This window comes from Aquila chrysaetos, chromosome 10 (genome assembly GCF_900496995.4).
Source record: "Aquila chrysaetos chrysaetos chromosome 10, bAquChr1.4, whole genome shotgun sequence".
Lineage (NCBI taxonomy): Eukaryota > Metazoa > Chordata > Aves > Accipitriformes > Accipitridae > Aquila > Aquila chrysaetos.
The window spans coordinates 26,902,470-26,926,841 of record NC_044013.1 but is presented as its reverse complement, the minus strand read 5'-3'; the positions used below and the strand labels follow the sequence as shown (position 1 = coordinate 26,926,841).

General features: G+C 38.2%; 1 protein-coding gene across 4 annotated transcripts in view; it reads left to right on the top strand.

Annotated features, from left to right (window-relative positions):
• Position 1: 1 nt before the first annotated feature.
• UGGT1 (UDP-glucose glycoprotein glucosyltransferase 1) overlaps positions 2-24,372 on the top strand; it is a 48,892-nt gene continuing 24,521 nt past the window's right edge. For 2 of the 4 annotated variants that reach the window (XM_030028013.2, XM_030028011.2), the window contains exons 1-19: positions 2-113; positions 2,969-3,107; positions 4,972-5,054; positions 5,611-5,741; positions 6,614-6,726; positions 7,883-8,057; positions 9,375-9,471; positions 11,201-11,279; positions 11,487-11,587; positions 12,459-12,558; positions 13,683-13,743; positions 16,848-16,939; positions 17,557-17,707; positions 17,977-18,096; positions 19,209-19,294; positions 19,751-19,886; positions 20,832-20,963; positions 23,598-23,762; positions 24,007-24,127. In XM_030028013.2, coding sequence (XP_029883873.1) covers positions 17-113; positions 2,969-3,107; positions 4,972-5,054; positions 5,611-5,741; positions 6,614-6,726; positions 7,883-8,057; positions 9,375-9,471; positions 11,201-11,279; positions 11,487-11,587; positions 12,459-12,558; positions 13,683-13,743; positions 16,848-16,939; positions 17,557-17,707; positions 17,977-18,096; positions 19,209-19,294; positions 19,751-19,886; positions 20,832-20,963; positions 23,598-23,762; positions 24,007-24,127 — 2,179 coding nt within the window. In that variant the 5' untranslated portion in view covers positions 2-16. Of the gene's footprint in view, positions 114-2,485; positions 2,622-2,968; positions 3,108-3,667; positions 3,805-4,971; positions 5,055-5,610; positions 5,742-6,613; positions 6,727-7,882; positions 8,058-9,374; positions 9,472-11,200; positions 11,280-11,486; positions 11,588-12,458; positions 12,559-13,682; positions 13,744-16,847; positions 16,940-17,556; positions 17,708-17,976; positions 18,097-19,208; positions 19,295-19,750; positions 19,887-20,831; positions 20,964-23,597; positions 23,763-24,006; positions 24,128-24,372 lie in introns of those variants that run through there. The other 2 variants (XM_030028014.2, XM_041126795.1) reach the window with 2 other exon arrangements.

The following is a 24,372-nucleotide window of genomic DNA, read 5'->3' as shown; positions in this document are numbered from 1 at the left end:
GCCCTGCTATAACTCTATGGCGCTGCGGCCCCTCTCGCCCGGCAGCGGAAGTAGCGTCCCCGGAAGCGCCAGGAGCGGCACGAGCCGGAAGGGAGCGTGGCGGCCGCTCGCAGGTGCGGTTACCACGGCGACCCGCGCGCGGGACGGGGCAGGGCAGGGGGAGTGGGCGAGGGGGGAGAGCGAGGTAGGGAAAGGCAAAGGAGGAGGAGGGGAGAGAGGCAAGGGAGGAGAGGACCGTGAGGGAGCGTGGTGAGAGCGGAAGGAGGGGGGGGGGCCCAGTCCTGGGGGGGTGGGGGCTCGGCCGGCGGCGGTTACGGCGGGGCAGGTTGGGTGGGAGCGGGCGGCCGGGGCCGGGCACCGCTACGCCGCCGTTCCCCCCGCCCCCTTCAGCCCTGCGGAGAGGAGCGTCGCTGCGCGGTCGGCGCCGCTGCGGCACGGCGGTGGCGGGGGCCCCTCGAGCGGCGTGCGGCCTCTGCGCTTCGCTGGTGTCGGCCAGTCAGCGGCCGTGAGTGACTGGCGAGCTTCAGAGGCCGCGGTCGGGGGTTAAAGGCCCTTCACCATTAACGAACAGAGGTCCCAATTTGTTTTGTTTTATTTGAGTCAGCAGCAGCGTCTGCGTCGCCGCTACTCGGTTAATGTGCCGTGCGTCGGAAGTGTAGTGCGACGGGTGACGTTCTTCTGAAAGCACGCTGGGTGTTGGCTAGTACCTAGAACAAATTATTTCTAGTCAGAGCTCTTTGAGTGTGCCATGCAGGACTAATCAGTGAAAGGCCGTGTTTTAGTTTCAGCATCTGTAGTACAGCAACAAGATAGCCACACTTTAAAAGACTTGCTTGCAGAAGCTCGCCGGGCGATCTTTACCGCTAACAATATTAGGTGCAGACAGATACCTCACTTCAGCGTTGCGGCCTTGACGCTGGGAGTTGGCATCGTTGTCCAAGCCGTAGGTCTTTTTTCCTTTGCCCTGCCTTGAAGTGGTGTGTTTCACCTGCTTGCTGCCAGGCAGACCTTGCAGGCCGTGGCAGAGGTCAGTGCTCTCGCCATCCAGCAGGACCTGTGGCTGTGGGATGATTTATTCCTTTCTCTAAGGCTGGATGTGCAAGTTTCCAGAAGTCAACTGTATTTTAAACTGAGTAATTGGAGGAGAAATAAGGAGGTTTTTCAAACCACATTTACGAATGAGGCTCGAAAAATCCACTTTACAGTGTCTTTATTCAGATTGGGTTTTGCTTTGTTACCTCACACAGAACACAGCTGGATTTCCTCATGTTATTTATGCTCATTCCTGTGCCTCTCACCTCTTCTGTTCTCTGTGGTGTATTTTTATTTTTCTTTTGAGATACTGGTCTTTCCTTTGTTTTATGGCTGTTACTATTCAGGGAGCGTAGATATTTCTGATCTGCAGGTTTTCAGTTGGCTAAACTGGGTGTCAGGTGACAAATGTGTCCTTTTTTTTTTTTTTTTCTTCCTATTTCATATGGAAAAAGGATTTTATTACAGTCTCTCACAGAATAGGAAAGCAGGCGTGAGAGAGCAGCCTAGGAGTTTTAGTCATAAGAATGCAGTACAGTATATTCATTTACATGTTCCAAACTACTGTGTATGATTTGCTGTGAATAAGAAGGACCCAATTCTGGGAGGAACTGCAGACCTTGTTTTTTTGTTGTGCTTGGCAGGAGCAAAGGTTTCACTCCACAAATATTGACTGAGCTTCCTCCTCTGCACACAGCGAGTGGTAGTTGTAACTGTTCTGTGTCATGCGATGCCATCTGTCTGCTTCACAGGTGCAGCGTAAAACAAATGTCGTGTGCAGCTGAGCAAATTGCTCTTTGTGTATTATAGCAGGGCATTTCTGGTTTTATTCTGAAAGAAAGGACATTGAGATACAGGAAGAGCAATGGGTGAGTCATTGCTGGTGAACATTTAGCTGGAGTAGTGTAAATTTTTAAAGGGAGTAGGATGAGGTTGTTGTATCTATATGTATACACACAGGTAGAGCTACAGATGTATACCATATATGCAAAGACTATATTTTACATAAAGATCATTACGAAAAAGAGACATGAGTTAGATCTGGGCAGGTTGTTCGGTGTGATATACTGGGAATTTGAGTAGCCTATTTTTCCAATTGGGGGATGAATGGAAAATGAGTTATCCAGACAAATAAGGATTAAGAAGTGAGAGAGTGCCTGGGTGTATATTATACTTTAGTCAGGGAGGTGAAAAAACCCTTGAATTTTTGGAGACTGGAATGGAAAGCTAACAGGAGAATTCAAGTCTTCCATAAGCTTAAGAGTTGTGGGCAAGGACATTCCACACAGCTGTGTTATGGTGAATAGCTCAGAGAATATATAGGCAAGAAAGTAGACATGAAGGGCAACAAAGAAATGGCTTCTGCCCTCTCCCTTCCCCCCTGCCCCTGGCTCATTTCTCACAGTAAGTTGTATCATTTGAGTCTATCTTCATTATTTCGTTCATTTTTCAGCTTCTAAAGTTGGTGGTACTTAGTGCATCCAGGAAATGCTTGTTTCTTCGTTCCCCAGAGAAGAAGTCCGCTGTACCCAGCAGAACCTAAAGGGCTGACTAGGGAACTTTAACCTTGCCTGGCTCTTCTGACATTGGTTAGTACACTAGCTGGTGTACCTGTGCAAATACAAAATGTGACTGTACCTCCCATAAAATGAAAAGTGGGTTCGTCTTCCACCGAATTTGAGATAGGCAGTTTGTAATACCTCTTCTGAAAGCAAGCAGTATATAATGTGGGTGTCCTAGAACACAAGCAAGTTTATTTGAAAGCATAAACATAGAGGAAGCTGGAATTGATTTAGGTTTAATGGGAGGTCGGGAGTCAGATCTTAAAATCCTTGCCTCAATCTTAAAATATGCTCGAATATATTTGGATATGTGAGATTCTGTATTTATAAAAAGAGACAATGCAAAACTATCTTTTTTTGCCTCATTTTTTTAGGCTTTTTCTATAAAATGGGAATACTCATTGCACTTCTTGGAATCTGGTTCAGCTCTTCACTTGTAAAAGGAGATTCTAAGGCTGTGACAACATCCCTAACTACAAAGTGGTCTTCAACTCCTTTATTACTTGAAACAAGGTAAGTGCACTGTGACAAATCAGAATATGCTTAGAGGATGAGGTAATGTGTTCTCTTTTTCATTTGTTTTGTGGTGCTTTGGGTTCTGATTTGTGGTGCTTTGGATTCTGGTTGTTACTAATTAATTAGCAATAGTAATACTTAGTTGAACATGATCATTGCTGTGCTTGGCGAGATGAGATGAATATTTTAAAGGAGATAGTAGTTTTTTGCATGATAAATTCTTTCACCGTGCATTAGAAAAAACATTAATAACAATGAATAATTCCATTGTATTTTTTGCCTTATGAATTTTTACTCAAAGCACTAGATTGAGAGGTTTAGCGTGGTCTGTGTAAGATTCCACAGTAAAAGACTTTTGAAGTCAATAATGACTGTAGGTTTTGATACATATCTGTTGCTTGTGTATGTTTAGCTCAGTTAAGCTTGAGTTTAACTTTGTTCATGTGAGTTGTGGATTGATTATCTAAAGTCAACTGCTTTGTTAAGAGTTGTGCAAGTCAGCCTGGGGAGATTTCTTCTATGGTATAAAAGACTTTTTTTTTTTTAAAAAAAAAAAGATGCTATTGAAAAAAGAAAGCAAAATGCTGTCCTTTCACTGCCAGTCTACTTAGCACTTTAGAAGTCCCCATCATTTCTTTTTATGGTGTTCTACTTTGGAGATGTCTATGCAAAATAGGATTTCCTAGATTTTTGTGTAAGTGTGTGTGCGCTTAATTTTGTATCACTTAAGGGTGCTGCCAAATACGGAATTCTGCTTGTGTTATGGCAGACTGGCTCACATGAACATGAGTTGAGCATTGATGGGTTTCATTGAGATGGGCATGGCTTTGGGTGGTAGGATAGGTGTGTCCTGGGTGAAATTACTTTTCTGTAACCTTCTCTATAGAAGCTGAAGACTGAAAAATCCTTAAGCAATAAAATACAAAGCTCAGGTCTTAATGCCAGGATTTAAATACCCTTGACAATGCAAGACATTTGCTGGGGAAAAGCTCACCATAAGAGACTGTGAAATAGTAAGCAAATAATTAATGTACCACAGGCTTGATATATAACCTAACCATTACATTCAAAGACTTTAGGTCAGTAGGGGTGAACTGCAGAATGATACAGCACTGCAGTGTAAAATCATTCCTCCTGTTCAATTTTACTTAGCCCAGCACTGCAATTCATTACCCAATTGTTCAAGTACTTACCAGCTTAGGTCAGAACAGGTTGAAATGAACACACAAGCTATTGGGGCAGGTAGTAGGCTCCAAATCTTGTGTTGTAGCATCCTTTAGCATGTGAAACATGTTACAGGTTTAGACATGATGAAGTATTTGATGTTAGCAATGTTTAGAGAATTTTTTTACTATCTAACATTTTATACCTACTTAATCATAAGCTTAATATATGGTGAATTACAACATCATTATTTGAAGCTGTGACTTCTCCTTTTGCTCATTTAAAAACAAACAAACAAAAACCCCCACCAAAGCTAGTAGTTCCAACAAACTACAGTTTGTTACAGCAAAGTAAACAAAAAATGTAAGTTTCTCATAAAAGATAGCTAGCAAAGATATGCATTAGGGAGGAGAGCTCCCAGCATGTGCACTGCTGTCTGTCAGTGGTCTTTGAGAGATTAATAGGTGCTTTACAAACTTCTTTCATGTACTACGTGTTTGTTCTGGCCTGCAACTAGTATTTGTTTGGGTTGCTTTGTTTTTTAGCTTTCCTGGTCTGCTTTTTCTAGTAACATATGGTTTTCTGATATAGGTAAACATACAGTAGGAACTAAATTTCTGTAAAGCTTCACAAAGTATTAGAATTGTAACTTGAGAGAAAATTCATAGATCTAGCTAACTCTTTTCTTCTTACTCAGTGAATTTTTATCAGAAGAAGGTCAAGAAAAATTCTGGAATTTTGTTGAAGCCAGTCAAAATATTAAGACATCTGAACATGATGGTAAGTTTTCATAATATTCTTCTTGATGATGACTGATAGTTGACATGGTTGGAAAATAAACTAAAATGTTTTGTCTTCTGTTGTGTTAGTATAATACTAAGTCAGATGAGGACTGATTTCAGTGATGTTTTTACTGTGAAGTGCTCAAGGCTTTTGGATATCTGTTTGACAAAAGCTGTTGTGGACAAGTCTGAAACATGTTTTGCTTGCCAGTTTCTGTTTCAACATGAAGTATAAAATATTATAAATGCTTTTTCTCTGTGTTTTTATTTCTCAACTGAAATTAAATGGGAGCTTTTAACTGTTTCCCTCCTCCCCAAGCATATGTTTGCATCCTCAGGAATGTATATAAGTGTACTTTCATGGATGTCTATTGAAGTTCACTCTCATCCATCTGTAGAACTGGCTGTAATGAAAATTGAGGAGGAACAGTCATGTGCATATTTACAATTAATGTAATGGGTTTCTGTTAGTATAAATCACAATTAAGATGAAAAGTCCCTCTTCAATGAGAACATGGTATAGAAAGATAACTTCTTGTACTTTGACTTTGCAGGTAGCGATTATTCTTCTTACCATGAAATGCTGAAAGTAGCCTGTCAGAGCCTGTCACCTTTGCAGCAGAATTTGTTGAAATTTTCCTTGTCTTTACGCTCTTATTCTGCAACAGTTCAAGCTTTTCAACAGGTTAGTACAGCACAGGGGAACTCCTCAAATGATTTGTATAGCATTATGTAAGGCCCAGGAAGGAGTGAGCTGTGTAAGGAGACATTTGAGAAAATCAATTCAAGGTTTTTGATAAAGTGCTTCATACACCTCAGCTGAAGAGCGCATGCATATTCTAATTTCATTGGGTACCGAATTTCAATCCATTTGTCCAGAGTAGACTGAAGAATTGGGATTTTGAAATGTCTTTGTATCTTTGATGCCTGCTGCACTAATAAAGGTATAAAGATTTTTATGAGGAAAATCCCTATGGCTCCCTTGGTACTTGTGATGCTGCTGCTGTTCCCATTGTTCAGTTTTACTTACTTGAAGGTAGTAATCCATGAATATATAGCTCTAATGATTAGAACCCATGAATGGAAGTTCGTTGTACTCTCCATTCTCTTTCAAACTTGGGGTATCATACAGTTCATTGCAAATTGTCTCGCATTATAATGTGCTTTATCTAAGTAATACTAGAAGACATCTTCCTTTTTCATCTGGAATAATTTTATCATTTGATGTTTAACAAATACAGAGGTTTCTGATGTGTAATGCAAAAAAAAAAAACCCAACCAAAAACCCCCCAATTGCAAGCCTCGCTTTTTGCACCTGGAACTAATAGTACACTTAATAGTAATAGACTTGAAAGCTATTTATAATAAGTTAAGACTTAATTCTCAATTTTGCAATTTTTACCTTGCATTTAAATTATGTAATAAGCAGGGAAGACGTACTAGTTTAGAATTTACGAAATCAAAGAAGAGCAATTGATACAGAGCTATGCTGTTACCATTTTCACTTGTTCTAAGGGCAAACATTCAACTTCCTTTATTACAAATATTTTAATACAGATAGCAGCAGATGAACCTCCACCAAAAGGCTGTACCCTATTTTTTGCTGTGCATGGTGAGACAACGTGTGAATTTGACTCTCTTGGAAACCTTTTACAGGCAGCTTCAGAAAGGTATTTGCTTAATTTCCTATCATTGGATTAGCTCTTAAAATTTAACCTAATTAGACTTACTGCTACAAAGAGATTGTAATAAACCAGTAGTTTCTACATTCTTCAATATTGATTTATACTGTCCATTGCTTGCATCAAGTGGCAGTCTCTTATTTCTTATTAATCCAGACTGGAATGATTGTTTTCTTATCCCTTGCTCTTTGATATTCTGCTATGAGGAGGAATGCTTTCCAAGTGCATGGGAAAATTTGGAAACAATTTATTGAAGGACAGTAGGAATTCTCAGGAAAGTCTTCAGTATGTAGGGAAATAAAGAGTTGGGCTGCATATTAAGATGATAATTAATATAACAGAGATCGTTTCATGAATAGCTTGAAGCATGCATATTATTTCTTCCCTATATAATTTTCTCAGCATTAACAAAGAAAACTATTACCACACAATATATTTCAAATTCAGATTTCTTTACAAAACCAGAACTTGATTGTAACTTTTAGTAATAAAAAGAAACTATAATACCTCTTTAAAAAAAAAAACCAAACAAACCTTAAATTTCTGTTTATCTTCATAGTAATCTTGGCAGTTTTGGGTTTTGTAAGCATAAGGGGTTTTTTGTCAATGTGCAGACATATGGCATCTATAGCTCACATCCTATTCTTCTGACTCACTGGGAATATTTTAAATATTTCATTGTATTTTAGACAAAATTTATAAACAGAAGTTGAAAATCATCTTCTCATTCACTTTCTTGTTTGTATACTAAGCCAAGGTAAGGGTCCTCTTGAATTTGAGTTCCTGGAACATTTGCTCTGTTAGCCTTTTATTTTTTTTTAATACAGAATTTATGAATCACAATTGGGGGGAAGAAAAAGTTAATTGAAAATTTAAGGGAAGTGGTTAATTTTTAAAATAAGGATCATAGTAGATTCAAAATAGCAACTAACTACTTGTTTCATTTTCATATGTCCATTTTTAACAAAGCTTTATCAACATGCATCAATTGCTGCTGACCTTGGTAATGTGGGAATAACTTAACATATGTATTCAGTGAAGACAGGAACAGTGATTAAACATGAGAAAAAGAAATTTTGCGTCTTGCATTGAGTGAGGAAATGCTATGAATCACAGTGTGATAATCTTCAATGTTTACTCATAGGCCAAAGCCATTTTTGTTCAAAGGGGACCACAAATACCCGGTGTCAAACCCCGAAAGTCCTGTCGTCATACTTTACGCTGAGATTGGCTCAGAGGAGTTCTACAGATACCATAAGAGGCTTGTTTTAAAGGCTGAGGCAGGAGAAATCACTTATGTCCTCAGACACTATATTGCTGTAAGTATATTTGTGCATTGTAACAAAGGTATTTGACATGGATAGAGTAACTGGCCTGGGTTTGTTCCCTTTAAATTGACATTTGCAAAATGTGTTACTGCTTGGTATTTATTTGGAATACTCAAAAGTTTATTTTTTATTGCATGTAGCTGAGGAATTCAGAATATTTAAAATACCTCAATTGTGTAAATAAGAGGATTATTTGGTTTTACAAATGCAGAGTTAAACTCCAGATAAATTCCGGAGTTTAATCTGGGAAAAAAAAAAAAAAAAAAAAAAAGTTGCTCTACCTCTATTAGATTACAGGAAATAGATAGTCAGATCCTTCCACAGTCAGGCCACTTAGTTACTTGATATGAAAAGCAGGGATTAACCTTAAGGTACCATTTTCAAATTAAAGGCATTGTTTTTGTAGCCATTTTATTACAAAACCACTTAGCAGTCCTAGTGCAATTTATCCTGGTTTCCATCTCCCTCCCCTAAATTGCCCATAACCACTGGATTAGAGTTTAACTCTACTTTTCAAAGGCTCTGAGAAATTTGAGTTTACTTTTTTCCTGAATATTGCTTAATGTTTCTAAAACCTGCAGTGTAGCAAGTAAGTAGCCAGACCTGAGTGCAAAAAAAGCATCAGCTGGTTCACTTCTAGCAACATTTGCACTTCTGATAAAATAAAGTCATACGTTGCATACACCACTTTCCTTTTAAAAAGTAATTGTTTATCGGTGTTGGGAAGAGTATTCACATTCAAAATGAGGTGTATTACACAATCGATCTTGACACAGTTGTGTGACTCCTGTATACTCCAAAATACTTTTAAAAGGTGATCATGTTTGTTTCCCATTAAAGTCAGAACTAATTATGTGTCTCGAGTCACTGATTTATCCATTTTTTTAAATTCTGTGTTGTAACTCTTTAGCGAACGTTTAATTTTTGAACATCACAGTTGAAGTTCCTCTCCTTCCTCTATCTGATTTGATGACAAGAGTCTGTCCTGCTCTAATTGGCTTACACGCTGAATCCTGAAAACATTGTTTTGTGTTCCTTTTTGCTTTGTGGTTTTTGGTGGTTTTTTTGTTCATAGAGATATCTTTACTCTCTGATCTTCAAAAATTTTGTTGAAATACAATAGGAAGTATAATTACTACAGTATATTACTGCAGAATCACTCGTTGTTTTTGTTTCTCACTTATGCATTACCAGTTATGTCTGGAATGTGTACCAGATTGACATTTCTTAGTTTTGGGAAATGGCAGCTTTTAATTTGTACATCAAAACAAAGAGTGGCAATATTTTACTGTTTGCTTTTCCTTACAGAATCCCAGTAAAGAAAAAGTCTACCTCTCTGGCTATGGTGTGGAACTGGCTATTAAAAGTACAGAGTATAAGGCCAAGGATGATACACAGGTGAAAGGTGAATTATTATTTTAACTATTTTAGTGTGAACATTTTAATTTTGCAAAGATAATTTTATATTTCTCTTAATATGAATTACTGTTTGTCTGAATTGCAGATACTCTTCTTTCTTCAGCTCTGAAATCACTTCTCCTCTCTCTTTTGGGATTATGTTCTTTATGAAGCATATCTTTGCCATGACACTTGTCTTCTGTCTTTGTGAAATGCTGGGCACAATGGAGTCGTGACTCTGGACTAAATCCTAGTGATGGCACTACTAATGCAACTAATTTTTTACCAGATAACCAAATGCTCTGCAGATGTAGAGCAATTCCTCTGCCTTATTTTGCCTTAGCTTATCCATCCTCAGAGCAGATTGTGTTTCCTGGTCTTGTTCTTTGCGAAAACAGAACATAGAATTTAGCATGAATTTTTTTGCTTTTGCCGCTTTCTTTAGAGCACTGATCTCTGTTTTGCAAAGTCTAATGCACCTGCCAAAAGTATTTTGTTAGGGTAATCTGTGTGTGCGTGTATACTTTTTATTTAGACTTTCACACACACATAAAACCCCAGAATTTCCTGCTTTTATCTTGGACTTAAGTAAAAGAAAAAAAAAATTTTTTTTTTTTTTTAGTTCAAGGTAGCAGTTGTGGAGAACAGAACTCGGATTTTGAATTGGGTTCTTCAGGATTTTGCAGTTTTATCAGCTTCTAGATACAGATCTAAACTCTCACTCAGAATATTTTGCAACCATCTAGAGTATAGACACATAAAACCTTTGGTCTCTATTTGTAAAAGTATTTAATTTTAAGAGCAACTAACACAGTAGAGGAGGTGATCCAACTTAAGATTTCTATTACTTTGTGAGAATTTCCATTAATCTGTCATCAAAAAGGCACGCAAAAGCCCTGATGTTGTTTGTAGAATAGGGCATTGGAGGCCTTTGTCTCTTCAGGTGTGTGTGGGGGGGAAGTAATTGTGGGGAAGATTTGTTATTTGTAAACTTCTGAAATTTTATACCAGTATTGATGTGGTAATCTAGAATGTTTTACAAAATGGACAAACTACTTGCATTGCTACGAGCTGTATATAGCTCATAGATAGTAAGCTGCACATTAAAGGTACATGGTTTTCATCAGCTCCTGTCTGATTCCAGGTGAGTTCTGACTAGGCAGTCTTTTTTCATGCCTGTGCTGTTTTGGCTTGTCCAGAAGCAAACACTCATCTAAGAGGTCAGGACCTTTAGTTAGACTTGAGCATAAAACATCTAGATTGGAGCTGGCTTGTGTCCAGCTAGTTAGGAGATCATGTGAGTCTTTTGCACAGATTTCTTTAAGATGTTTAAGCCCAGAATTGAACTTTACTCAGATACTGTTTTTTATCATGTATTTTTGGGCTAAAATCAGGGTTGTATTCACAACTGAAGCTTAGGACTTACTCTACAAAGCTGGCACGTCCTGAAAGCTCCTAGGTCCTAGTGAATTCCTCTGCAATGCATAGGTCTCTGAGATTTCCACTCATCATAAGCTTTTCCTTCTCAATAATCCTACTTGGTTTTATTTCAGCTGTTACTGTGTTCATTTATAAAGGTAACATCTCTTGGATACAGGTATAAAAGTAAACCTGAAACTTGCCCTTTCTTTCTTCTTTTTGGTTACTGCAGCGTAGTTTTGTTAAACTAGTCAAAATGAGTGTGAGAACTGTTTCTGGATAGCTTGGTAGTAGTGATCTTCTCTGTGTGTCTACAGGCACAGATGTGAATGCTACAGTAATAGATGAAAATGACCCTATTGATGAAGTGCAAGGATTTCTGTTTGGAAAACTAAGGTAAAACTCAGTTGTAAGTTGTTGGTCTTTGTCATATCAAAAAATTTGATGGAGAGATGCTGATCTTTTGCTTTGTTATTGTTTTTTAAATGTCTGGGTTATCCATACGTGTTAGCAGCATACCTTTTCATGTTAAGTTTCTTTGAATTCGCAGCAGACTTACTTATAGGAAACCACAGAAGTTGTTTCACCCTCATACCCTTTTAGGCAGTTGTATCCTGACTTGACAGAAGAGCTGAAAGAGCTTAGAAGACACCTCGTGGAAAGTACCAATGAAATGGCACCATTGAAAGTATGGCAGTTACAAGGTAATCTTTATGAAGACTTTCAGTATTGTATTGCAAAAACTTAATGTAAACATATATTCTTGTGTTCTAAGCAAATGAGGTTGCTAGTGGCTGCATACAGTTGAGAGAGTTTGACTGTGAATTCCTGCATTGGAAAATGCTGGATTTTCTAAAGCGCCTTTGTAAGAGTCCTGTTGAAATAGCTTTTAGAAAGATTGTTTCACAGGACTTCTGAAATGAGGTTTGCTTTCTATATTGTGAAGTACAGTAAGCCATTTGCTCTTAAACTGACTACTTGTATGATCTGCTAAAAGCAGAAAAGCAAAGGAAATGTAAAGTTTCTTTCCATGTTCACGTTCTTGGTGTGGAAAGCTGAGATTTCTCAAGACCAAAGAAAAACTGTGTTTCAAATGCATCTGCATGCAACTCTGGCCTTTTTCCCTGGAAATCATCTGTAGAGGTCTGTGGAAAGGCTTTTCGTCCTCTGAAAGAGTAATTCGAAATGCTGAACATATGTTGTAGCCACAGAGAATCTACCTATGTCCAACAGATGGCTGTTCATATTTCTAGCTTGTGAAACAAGTCCCCAGATCCCTTCTGAAGGGCAGATCCTCCCACCTCAGCCACAAAAAAAAGGTGATGGTCTGGACTTACTGAAGCTACCTATAGACGGGATACATTGGTTCATTTTGAAAGGGTTACTTACTTGAAGGTAACAAATAGAAGTTGAATACAAGGAAGAAGATTTAAAAAAAAGTATCTAAAGGCACAGATAGAAAATGAATTTTCATAAGTAGCAAATAAGTAAAAAAGATGAAAGCTAAAGTTAAGATGACTTGGCATTGGCTTGTTTTCAGTTTAGAGTTCTTGACTTCTATTTTTTCACTTCTAGATTTAAGTTTTCAAACGGCTGCTCGCATTTTGACTGCTCCCCCTGTGGATGGTTTGATGGTCATGAAAGATCTCAGTCAGAACTTTCCTACAAAGGCCAGGTGATTTATAATTATGAGTTCTAGGAAGTTTTCTTACTATCTTTTTTCTGAGCAGAACCTGAGACAGGCAGCATTGGTTGGGTTAATGTCTGAGTTTCCATTTAGCTGGAAGCAAACACTGGGCAATGTTTATGCAGAGAAGTTCTTCAGCCTATGGTTACAAAGAGGATTTTATAGTGTTTTTCTTGGATGGCAGTTGATGTAGACTGGTGGAAAATTTGGCAGAAATACCCATGCTATCTTGTTGAGAAATGCTTCTGAACCTTTTGCATCAAATCCTCAAGAATTTATTGGATAGGTTTTCTGTTTGGTGGCTTTAAGGTTTATCTATTCACTGGATCCTACTCTTCTTCTGGGAGGCACTTTGCCAAACAGCCCAGTCAATCCCTTGTCAGAGACTGATATGCAATTCCACTGTTTTTTGCACTTTGTGAATGACTGTTTTGAGCACATTTAAATGAATTTCAAGAAATTCAGTCATAATCTGGCCTGCCCAACCAGTCTAGAAATACATTTTTTTTTTTGACAAATTCCATGACCTGGGTTGTGAGGTCCTATTATAGGAGCTCCTCCTTTTTGAGTAGGTGGAGGTATACCTGAGAGTAAGAAGAAACTGAATTCTCGTCTTATTTCCCACTAACTGATGTTAAGATTATGCTATTTACAGCTTCTTAAGGTAGGCATTGCACTCTCATTGCATTTTTAGTCTGAACTGTGAGCTGTACTCGCCCATTCTGTGATGATGCAATCACTGGATCCAATGTAAGGAAAGGAATGGGAACCCACAATGTGGAGTGAAATCCCCCTATTTTCTGCTGCCAGCCTCCACCTCTACCTTTCTGGCTGCTGCCCACTTCTATTATGGTTAATGTGAAATTAGACACTGAGAGTTGGCATGTGGTTAACATTTTTATGTTCTGTTGAATTATACAGTATAAGAAAAAACAGTGCATCCTACTGTTTAATGGTACCACAAAGTGCAAGTGCTTCTGATTGCAGCTCTTTATACTAGGAGACTAAATACATTTATATATAAGGTACAAAAAGGAGGATGAGTAGATAAGTAATCTACCCATTAGATAAACAGAAAGATGATTCACAACATGATGTTTTTATTTTTGTAGAGCCATAACAAAAACAGTTGTTTCTTCGGAACTCAGAGCAGAAATTGAAGAGAACCAAAAGGTAATGCTTCTAGAAAGGAACATAGTGCTTTTGCACTTAGGTTTTAATATAAATTCAAGCTTTGAAAATAATGATTCTATTTAAAAATTTACATTTTGTTTAAAATAATGACCCGGTATTTTCACACACAACTGTGTTGTAGTATGCATCTGGGAAGTAAAGAAGTGGTGGATTTTCAAACATGGATTAGGAACATAATTTAGCTTGTTTGCTCAAATTTGAAAATATTGGTCATAAATTCTTTGAGTGAGATCACTGTGTTGGGGAATGATGCTATGGGATTTTGTTCACAGAGCTACTCCTGCAATGGTTGTTCACAGTAGTAAACTGTTCTGATAGTTATTTGGCAAGCACTTGTTAATGTGTATGAAAGTGAGCTTCTGTTTGGTATCTGAACTTAGAATCTGGTAACTGTATTTATTTATCTTTATAAAATTAACTTTAAATACAATGAAAGTACTATGTTGTTAACCTGGGGGAAAATGTTTATTTACAGAAAACGTACAGCATAGGTGTTCCTAGGATTTCCATGCAGACTGTCTTAATCTGATCTACAGGACAGGACTATGTCAAAAATGAAGCAGTAGAAATTTTGATGTCTGTGTCACATCCATCTTTACTTAGTTTCTGAGTAACACATTTGTAGTGATGACTTGCCAGCTAAAGTTGTATAGAGATGGTTAGTATGTTTCTTGTAGGACTGTGCCTGCCCAGTGGCCTTCTTTCAGACTCTGACGTAGTTCTTATTTGAGTGGTATAGCTAATGTGTAAAGTCTGAATGTCATAGCACTACTTGTCCTGGGTAATAGTTAAAAAGAGGCTGACTTCAAGTTACTGATTTTAGGTTTTGATTGTATTCTGAACTTCTCAAAAGCAACTAGATATTAAAAGTGTGAGTGCTTTTTAGTGGAAGTTATTACAGTCAAAATGTAGTTATATTTTTAGATTATTTTAAAATGTCCAAGCTGGATGAACGTAGCTTGTTAGAAAGCTATTGCTTGAAAAGCAATACATTAAGTGTCTTCTTACAGTTTTAAGGATGCAGAAGAAATTTAGTTCTCATTACCCAATTTGAGGTAGTGTTTAGATATCTGAATTCATTGGTGCTTACAAGTCACAGAACAAACTCGAAACCTTCTGCCATGGCTTAGAAATGTTTCATGTTATGTGGAGAAAATAGTTCCAATGGTGGTGCTTTGAGAGTGAAACTAGTGAAGGAATAAAATTTAACAGCTATCCAAGTAAGTCTACATAGGCTTTGAAACAGAATCATAAAAAAACCCAGGTTATGAGTGACCTCTGGATGTCACTGAGTAGGCTCTGGTGTTTGCAGAAAAATGTTTCAACAGCTCTGTTGTGTACATCGCATTAGCAAAGCATTGAAAAAAAAACCCCACCACTTGGGAATTTTGTACAGGCTTTTGTACAGAAATTTGTACAATTAAAATATACATGGTAGGGCAGTCTGGATAGAGTCCAAAATAAAAGTTTAAGATGGTAATGAAAACAAAGCCAAACAACAGCTTTTGCTATATGATCTACTTCATACTTTTCAGTCTCACTTGGTATTAATAAGAAAAATACAAAGTATGTTAAGTACACACTTACGTCTTTGTTTAAAATCTAATCAATGGTATTTGGCTAGTCTAATAGTAAATGCAAAGTTGCCTGACATCTACTTACAAGTCCCCTGAGATTCCTGTTCTGAAAGAGAAATCCCTTGTTGTTCAATAGCGATAAAATCAGAAAAGAAGGGATGCGGTTTGACACTGTCGTCTGGTGTGGTTCTGGAAGGGACAAAGTATAGAATGTAAGTGCAAGCTAAAACTACCTGGTGGCTTTTCTGTTACGTGTTAGATCAGACTGGTCCACAGGTAAACCCATGATTTTTTGGATTCATTTTTATTCAAAGTATGTCTAGGCTACTAGATCCAGATACAGCTAGATCTAACCCTGCCCTTTAAAGCTATTCTTTGCATGACTCAGTTTGTGTGGATATTATTTGACAGTGAAGTTCACTGCTATTAGTAAAGTTACAGTTTACTACATAATTATCTACAAAAAGATACAATTTAACACTGCATGTACTCAGCTCTTCTCTGGGAACTTTTTTTATTTAATAAAATATATAAATTCTTCCTGATCAGATGCTGCTTTTCTGTTCTTGGTACTTCAGATGGTACTTTGCTATTCCTCTGTTTGCTTTGCTCACATTCTTCATGATACTAGTATTTTTAAATGTCCAAATACTATGTTTCTCCTTCAGTGTTCATCATGCCTCTTAGAATTTTGTAACTGGTACTGCAAGATGAGGTATCGGAAGAAAGCAATGTCGTTTTTCAATTTTTCAACAGAATTTTTCATGCTAGAGGTGGGAAATTTGCTTCAGGAGGACTGTGGTTTTTTCAGCTCTTGTGGTTCAAAATTGTTCTCTGTGATGGTACCTCAATTCAGGGGCAAGTATGCATTCAAATGGGGTACTGCTTAGAGGTACTTGGAAGAAATTCCAAAATATTGATAAGGCTTTTTTCCATTTGTGTGCTACCTGATTTCAGGGAGATCAGACTACAATGGCAGCTCATCTACTTTTCAATGACATATCGACTAGGCCAGGACTTAATTGGTACCTTAAATACAGTAGTTGGTTCCACTAGTGAGTGCCACGCAATTTCCAGCATTTTAAAGTCTGTTCTGCCCAAAACTGCCTGTTAAAGAGCTAAGACAACTAACTGGATGCTATTTGTCCATCTACTTTGTGGGCTGTCAGCTAACAAAAAATGAAATTCCTTCTATCAAGCATTTTTAATCATTTAATCTGAGTATATTTAAAAAGTCCACTCAGGGACTTTCCAATGCACTACTGAATCATGTAAAAAGAAACAAATAGAAGTCCGATTTATGTATCTAAGCACTAAATAGCTTAAGTTGTTTTTTCCCCGGTATGGATGTGTGCACAAAGTCAGCAAGGACTGTAGCTGAGAAGTAATGTAATGCAATTTGTAATGCAATAAGGGAGATCAAAATCTATAATTTGACACATTAAACTCTCCAGTAATTTTTTTCTGTGCAGAGCATTCTTCTAATGGCCTTCTACTTTGTTTCAGTATTTCAAAGGAACACTAGGATTGCAACCGGGAGATTCTGCCCTGTTCATCAACGGACTACTTATCGATTTAGACACTCAGGACATATTTAGGTAGGAATGTTTTGTTTTTCAGAATAATTGTATTCTGTTTAGGAGCTTGCATCCTGCTTGTGCGTGGATGATAAAGTCATTTAGACAGTTTTGAACCTTCTTCACAAAGTCTGTATCTAGACTAGGTTTAATTGTTAAGTACTGGAAAAAGCAAGTCATGGTTCCTTCTCTTATGCAAGTGCATTTCTAACAAAAAAGCTCATGTGAAGACTGAAATACCCTCGAAGATTGGAATGGGAAGTCACCTTCGTACTGTTCTTTTGACCTGTGCTATGACTAGCAAGATTTTGGTCTCCAAGACTGTCAACATACAGGTTTTATTCTGAAGGTAGTAGACTGATTCTCAAAGGATAAACCACTGTAAATTTTTCATCTGAAAATGACCCTATATCTTTGTCAAGATTTGTTTCAGTAACACAGAATTGAAATTACATTTGTATATCATGCTTTAGTTATCTTGATTTAATGTAGTTTTTCCTAGAAATACACTATAATTGAATAGGTTTAAGTTATCTCAAGTTTCTTAGGACAGTTAGAAATAGGTGATAAATAAGAAGTAACACACAGACACGACAGACTTGTTTATACAAATTCAACATTTTTTCTTTTCTTTCCAGCTTGATTGATGTGCTACGCAATGAAGCCCGTGTTATGGAAGGCCTGCACAGCTTGGGAATTGAGGGTCTTTCCTTGCACAATGTTCTGAAGTTGAACATTCAGCCATCAGATTCTGACTATGCTGTGGACATCAGAAGCCCTGCTATTTCAGTGCGTATGAATTTTATACGAAGAAATATCTTACTTGCTGTTGGGCTGTGCATTCTCAAGCTGTCAGGGGTACTTTTGTTCTTATCTCACAATCAGCTCTGAAACTGCAGTGAAGAAAAAAAGTAAGGTTATAAATATAATTAGCTCTTTTAAAAAAGCTTAAATTTTTATTCATACAGTTTTCAATATAGTGTCTGATTTTAAAATATTTTACAGTCTCAGACTCAAACAGGACTGTCAGTCATTTAAATGCCTTTATTTTTTCTTAGTGGATCAACAATCTTGAAGTTGACAGTCGGTATAATTCCTGGCCTTCCAATGTGCAAGAACTGCTGCGTCCCACATTTCCAGGCGTGATCAGACAAATTAGAAAAAACTTCCATAATTTTGTAAGTAGTAATCTGACTAGAAATGAAATGTGCATTTTGTTTTTTCAACAGCAGGGACATTAAGCTTTTGCAACTTACCTGCATATATACTGGATTCCCTGTCACTGAAATATCTGGAGGTAGGATGTTTTTCTAAAAGGTTTTGTTCTACTTGTAAGTTATGGCTGAGATTCAGAGATTGCTGAGCATGATTCTCTGGCATCCATTAGATGCCAAAAAATGCTTCATCAATGGAAAAATCTATCATCTGATGGGTGAGGATTTGGTGCATTTCAACTTTGTGGTAATACCTGAAGTTGGTTAATGAAATCCCTCAAATTTGCTAATTAGTACCTTCTTAACAGGGTTTAGACCAACTTCAGTTGTTTCAGTTAGAAAGCATTCTTGCACCAAGGCTTCAAAAGGTGATCAGCAGCCCTCAGCTTAATCCTGGGTGTGCTTCTAGTCTCTACTTAAAGTTAGATCTAATAAGGAGTTTGTAAATTCTGTACTGTAACTGTTGTTATGTGGCAGAGTGGCCCTATAGAGAAAAGGACTCCTCTGATTAGTGGCAAACAGGGACTTGAACCACCTCAAGCTGTGGGAGCATTAATGTGTTCTCTTTTTCTCTGGAGTTCAGTACTTTTAACATTGAAATTATTAAATGAAAAAACAACACTTGGCATGAATAAAGGGCCCTAAATTCATTCTGAGTGGCCTGGTTCTGCTTGTGAGAATGTCTTAACAGCATCAGCTCTCCAGGGGGTTGAGCAGAGCAGTGCTGTGTTCCTCAGTTCTGACAAATGCCTATCTCCCATGCACATCTTAATGGGTGGATTTGTGCACATGCAGAGGCAGAAGCCTAGATGCTAGGGTATACTGAGGTAAAGATATAAAGTATGTGAGGAGTCTGGTCTCTTCTGGTTAAAGGAGTGGTTTAGACTGGATATTTTAGATAATGGACTTAAAGACTTTAGAAGAAACTATTATTTAGTGGGCCTCATCTCCATGACAGCATATAAAATAGGACTGATAATTCTGCACTGAGATGTGAATGAAGCTATTTCTAATAAAAAACCCGTATCTTGACTTCTTAAGGGAATAGAAACTTTTCACTTGCAATTTGTATGCAGGTGCTGATAGTAGATCCTACTCATGAGACCACAGGAGAATTACTGAACGTGGCAGAGATGTTCTTCAGTAACCACATCCCACTGAGGTAACTGCTATGTTTTAACAGGAATTTTTTTACATTAGTTTTATTTTTGTGACTTCTGCAATTTTAAAATTCTCATTGCTAGGACACTGTAGAAATCTTACATATCTTCTATTGGTGGTTGGGAAAGGCATTTACTAAATACTGTTTCTTATTTAAAATTTTTTTAATATAGTTTTTGCTAGTAGCAAAACAGCGTTCAGTTTCTTTAATGGTCCAAAATAAACTTAAAAACAAGTGCTTTTCATCTCTCTTTCATCCAAAGTGAGATTCTGATGGACTCACCGTTAAGAGATTATATGTCCTAAGTCTGATTCCTGGCTGCTCTGTTCAAAATCTTACCAGTCTATTCCAGAAGAAGCCTTTGTCTAAGCTGATGATCATAGCTGACAGTTGTATGAAGAGTTGATTATTTATTAGTATAATAGAGTCATAATGTGGGGATTTGTTTGATTGCAGGATAGGACTAGTCTTTGTGGTTAATGACTTGGAGAATGTTGATGGACTTCAGGATCCTGGTGTTGCCCTCCTTAGGGCATACAATTATGTGGCACAAGAAATGGACAATAACTATGCTTTCCAGACTGTCATGTCTGTAAGTATTCATTTAAAAGGGAAATTAATGTTTTAATATTTTCCATGTATGTAAGATTACATTAATGTGCTAATATGTAGATAATGGAAGAAATCTTTCTTTGACTTGGTTAGTATTCAGAGTATCTCTGAATACTAGTACCACACAATACATGTTTCTTTGTAAAGTGCTTCTGACCTAACTTTAACAAGTGAGACTAGATTTAAATGTGACACTTAACACTTTTGCATGTTTTTCTGATCCTGCCTCTTTGCTCATTCTGCCAATGAGTTCTAAACTGCTGTATCCCTCCAATACTATAATTTGTTTTGAAGAGTTCCTGCTGCATACTTTTGCCACATGAAAGGGTAACAGAGGTGCTAGTAAATGCATTTTCACTTGTGGTTTGACATTGTTGCACAAATCGACAAGCTGGGGCATACAGTAACATTAAACTGCTGGTGACTTGAAGACAATGACTTTTATTCTTACCTTTTGTGATATGTCTTTGTAAGGCAAAGTAAAATCTTGTGCCTTCAAGAGGGAAACCATTACCTACTTTACATGTGAGGTCTGTTGTACTGTTTGTAAGCATGTCTTGAGTTCTAAAGGGATGGGTAGCTCTTTGGATATGCTTTACTTGAGCCTTTTTTCCCCTAAGTGCTACTTTTCCCCCTCAAATTCCTTTTCTAATTAAAGATGCAAGTTATTATTTAAAGAAATAGATGGTATTGACCTCCTTCCAATCTCACTGGAATGACTACGAGGTAAAGCAAGATAACTATAAGATCTGCAAGTGCTTAGGAGCTGTTATTGCAGCTAATAAATATGAATTGATGTTTTGCAGTCTGGCTGTTAATGCCTTACTATAATTACTGGAATGCAGGTGACAGGCCAACTTAGCTTTGATAAGGACAGAAGCTTTACAGTTGCAGCTGTAAACTTGTATTTCTATCTGCCTTTCAGATATATAACAAAGTAAAAACAGGAGATCAGCTGAAAGTGGAGCATGTGGTTAGTGTCCTTGAGAAACAGTATCCTTATGTGGAAGTCAACAGCATTCTGGGAATTGATTCTGCCTATGATCAAAACAGAAAGGTAAGAATTCGTGAAATAAAGCTTTTTTTACTTTTTTTTGCTTCAACACTCTTTTGAAAATATAGCTACGTACAATTTCTTGATCCAATTCTTTTACTAACCAGGTAGCTATTTTGTTATCACACTGGGTGACTTTTAGTAATACTTCAATAAGTATTTTGTTCAGCACAAAGCTTTATATAATATACATAATATATATAGTTATTGTAATACATATTTTAAAAAAATCTGTATGTATAGTACCAGAACCAAGATAACTTTGTGACTCGTAAGTCATGCTTTCATTCTGGTATGCAGACTTTACTAATTACTTGAAAAAAATTAAGGTGATGGCGATGATTCATAAGAAAACCAGGGTCTTAATATCTGGGAAGGATTGGTGTGGGTTTTCTTTCTCAGTATTTGAATATTGTGTGAGATAAAGTAATGATGATGAATTCAAAATGCCTTTCCTATAGCAAGGCATTCAACAATCTTCCTCAAATAATTTCTTAAAAGTTATTTTTAGGGTTGATACTTTTCTTTATGGAGAAAACTGGGAGAGCACATCATTATTGGATCACTTATATGTGAGATGAAGCAGATTTTATTTGAGGTTCTGTTCTGTAGGGGGATGTTTATATTTTTGTTGAATATTCCAAAAGAAAGAATGAAAACGCTGTCTACAATAGCTCTGTAACATAGATAATACTGCCTACACCTGTAAATCTAAGGAATGCAGTCAGGGTTACATAAATAGGCTCGTACACACACATGCTTTCCATCTTCTAATGTAGGGAAGTGAAGGGAAAAGCATTTTGAGGAAAGCAAAACCCATGAAAGACAGACAGACAGACATGTCGAGATAAGGACAGGGAGAGATCACTCAACCAATTACCGTCACGGGCAAAACAGACTCGACTTAGGGAAAATTAACTTAATTTATTGCCAATCAACCAGAGTAGAGTAATGAGAAATAAACCCAAATCTCAAAAGACTTTCCCCCCACTCCTCCCTTCTTCCTGGGCACAGCTTCACTCCCGGATTCTCTACCTAGCCCCACCAGCAGCGCAGGGGGACGGGGTCAGTTCATCACATGTCTCTGCCACTTCATCCTCTTCAGGGGCAGGACTCGTCACTCTTCCCCTGCTCCAGTGTGGGGTCCCTCCCATAGGAGACAGTCCTCCACGAACTTCTCCAGCGTGGGTCCCTTCCACGGGGCGCAGTCCTTCAGGAGCACACTGCTCCAGTGTGGGTCCCCTGCGGGGTCACAAGTCCTGCCAGAAAACCTGCTCCAGCGTGGGCTCCTCTCTCCACAGGGCCACAGGTTCTGCCAGGAGCCTGCTCTAGTGTGGGCTTCCCATAGGTTCACAGCCTCCTTCGGGCATCCACCTGCTCCAGCGTGGGGTCCTTCCCGGGCTGCAGGTGGATATCTGCTCCACCATGGACCTCCATGGGCTGCAGGGGGACAGCCTGCCTCACCATGGTCTTCCCCATGGGCTGCAGGGGAATCTCTGCTCTGGCGCCTGGAGCACCTCCTCCCCCTCCTTCTTCACTGACCTGGGGGTCTGCAGGGTTGTTCCTCTTACATGTTCTCATTCCTCTCTCTGGCTGCAGTCTCTGTGCTCGCCGCAACTTTTTTTCCTTCTTAAATCTGTTATCCCAGAGGTGCTACCACTATTGCTGATGGGCTTGGCCTTGGCCTTGGCCAGTGGCGGGTCTGTCTTGGAGCCGGGTGGCATTGGCTTTGTTGGACATGGGAGGCTTCTAGCAGCTTCTCACAGAAACTGCCCCTGTAACCTGCGGCTACCAAAACCTTGCCACACAAACCCAATACATTATGACAGGAGAGGCCTTTTCATTTCACGTACTAGACACCAAATCAAATCCAAACAAAACAAAAGCAACCACCCCCCACCCCCCCAGAAACCCCTAACACATGCAAAGTGGTCTCCTCCAGAAGACTTGATAGTCCATTCTGGTGGCTTTGCTGCAACAGAAGTTAAAGCAACACTGAGCACTTTTTCATGTGATCTGAGCTTATTGATAATTGTGTCCTTAAAAGGTCTTGAAAGCCCTCAACAAGAACCTCTAAACAGTAGAACCTGATTAACTTCTGTCTGTAACAGAGTATCAATAATGACAGTGCATTTTGCAGTGGTTACATGAAATGGGGAAATTTGTCTTGACATAATAACGCCCTGCCCACAAGTAAAGGTGTTTTCACAAGTTTAAGAACCACGTTAAAAAGAAAAAACATCTACACTGTCTTACATTACAGCTACCACTGCTTGCACTGCATTTGCTTCCATTTGCAAAGTCAGACTTCCTGTTGTGCATTTTTTTGCCATTACCAGAAAGTGCTCATTGGAATTAATTTATTTACAATATGAACTTAATGGAATATTTTGCACTTCTGTATTATGAAGTAACTTTTTTTGCTTTGAAACTCTGAAAGACAAGGATGTCTTGTGCATGTAAGGTACAGAAAGTGTCTTATGCACTGCGTAAAATTAACATTGTCTGTATCATGTAAAAGCTGGAAGAACATCTTAGCGTGTTTAGAATAGACTTGTGTGGATATTGCATGGAAACATTATGAACCCTTGTGGTAATGGGCTGACATGGTGAAGCTACTTCTTTCCCTGTATTTAGGCAGCGAGAGGTTACTATGAGCAAACGGGTGTAGGTCCTCTCCCTGTTGTGCTGTTCAATGGAATGCCTTTTCAAAAAGATCAGCTGGATCCTGATGACCTAGAAACCGTGACAATGCACAAAATCCTGGAAACCACAAGCATCTTCCAGCGAGCCGTGTACCTGGTAGGTCCTTAGTTCCTCTGTGACTTTAGAAAGAAACAAGATTTGGAAAAACTGACTCAAAGGTCCCTGAATATGTAATACACAAGACAACTTAACTTGCATCATTTCTTGGTTTGGTTTTTTTTGTCATTGTTTTTTTTAGTTTTGGTTGTGGTGGTTTTTTTTTGTTTTGTTTTTTTATAAGTTATCTAAGGCAAATCTACATGTGAAGTAACGAATATTGCTTCTTTCTTCTTTCCTCCAGGGTGAATTATCTAATGACCAGGATGTGGTTGAGTATATCATGAACCAGCCTAATGTTGTTCCAAGAATTAACTCAAGAATCTTAATGTCTGACAGAGAGTACCTAGATCTGACAGGAATGAGTAAGGAATGCTTTTAATTGCATTAAGCCTGAAGTATCTGAGTTAAAGACTTTTGCTGTTCCAACAGAAAGTTCTAGTGGCTAAGTATTAACAGCACCCCAAGTGATGTTCTAGCCCTGGTGCTGGGGGAGATGCTATGTGTAATAGCAACATTAATGCATATGGATTTTTTTAAAACAGGAGTTTGTTTTGATTTTATACAAACCTTTAGGGGAATATGACTCGTGAAGTTGAGAAATTAGCAA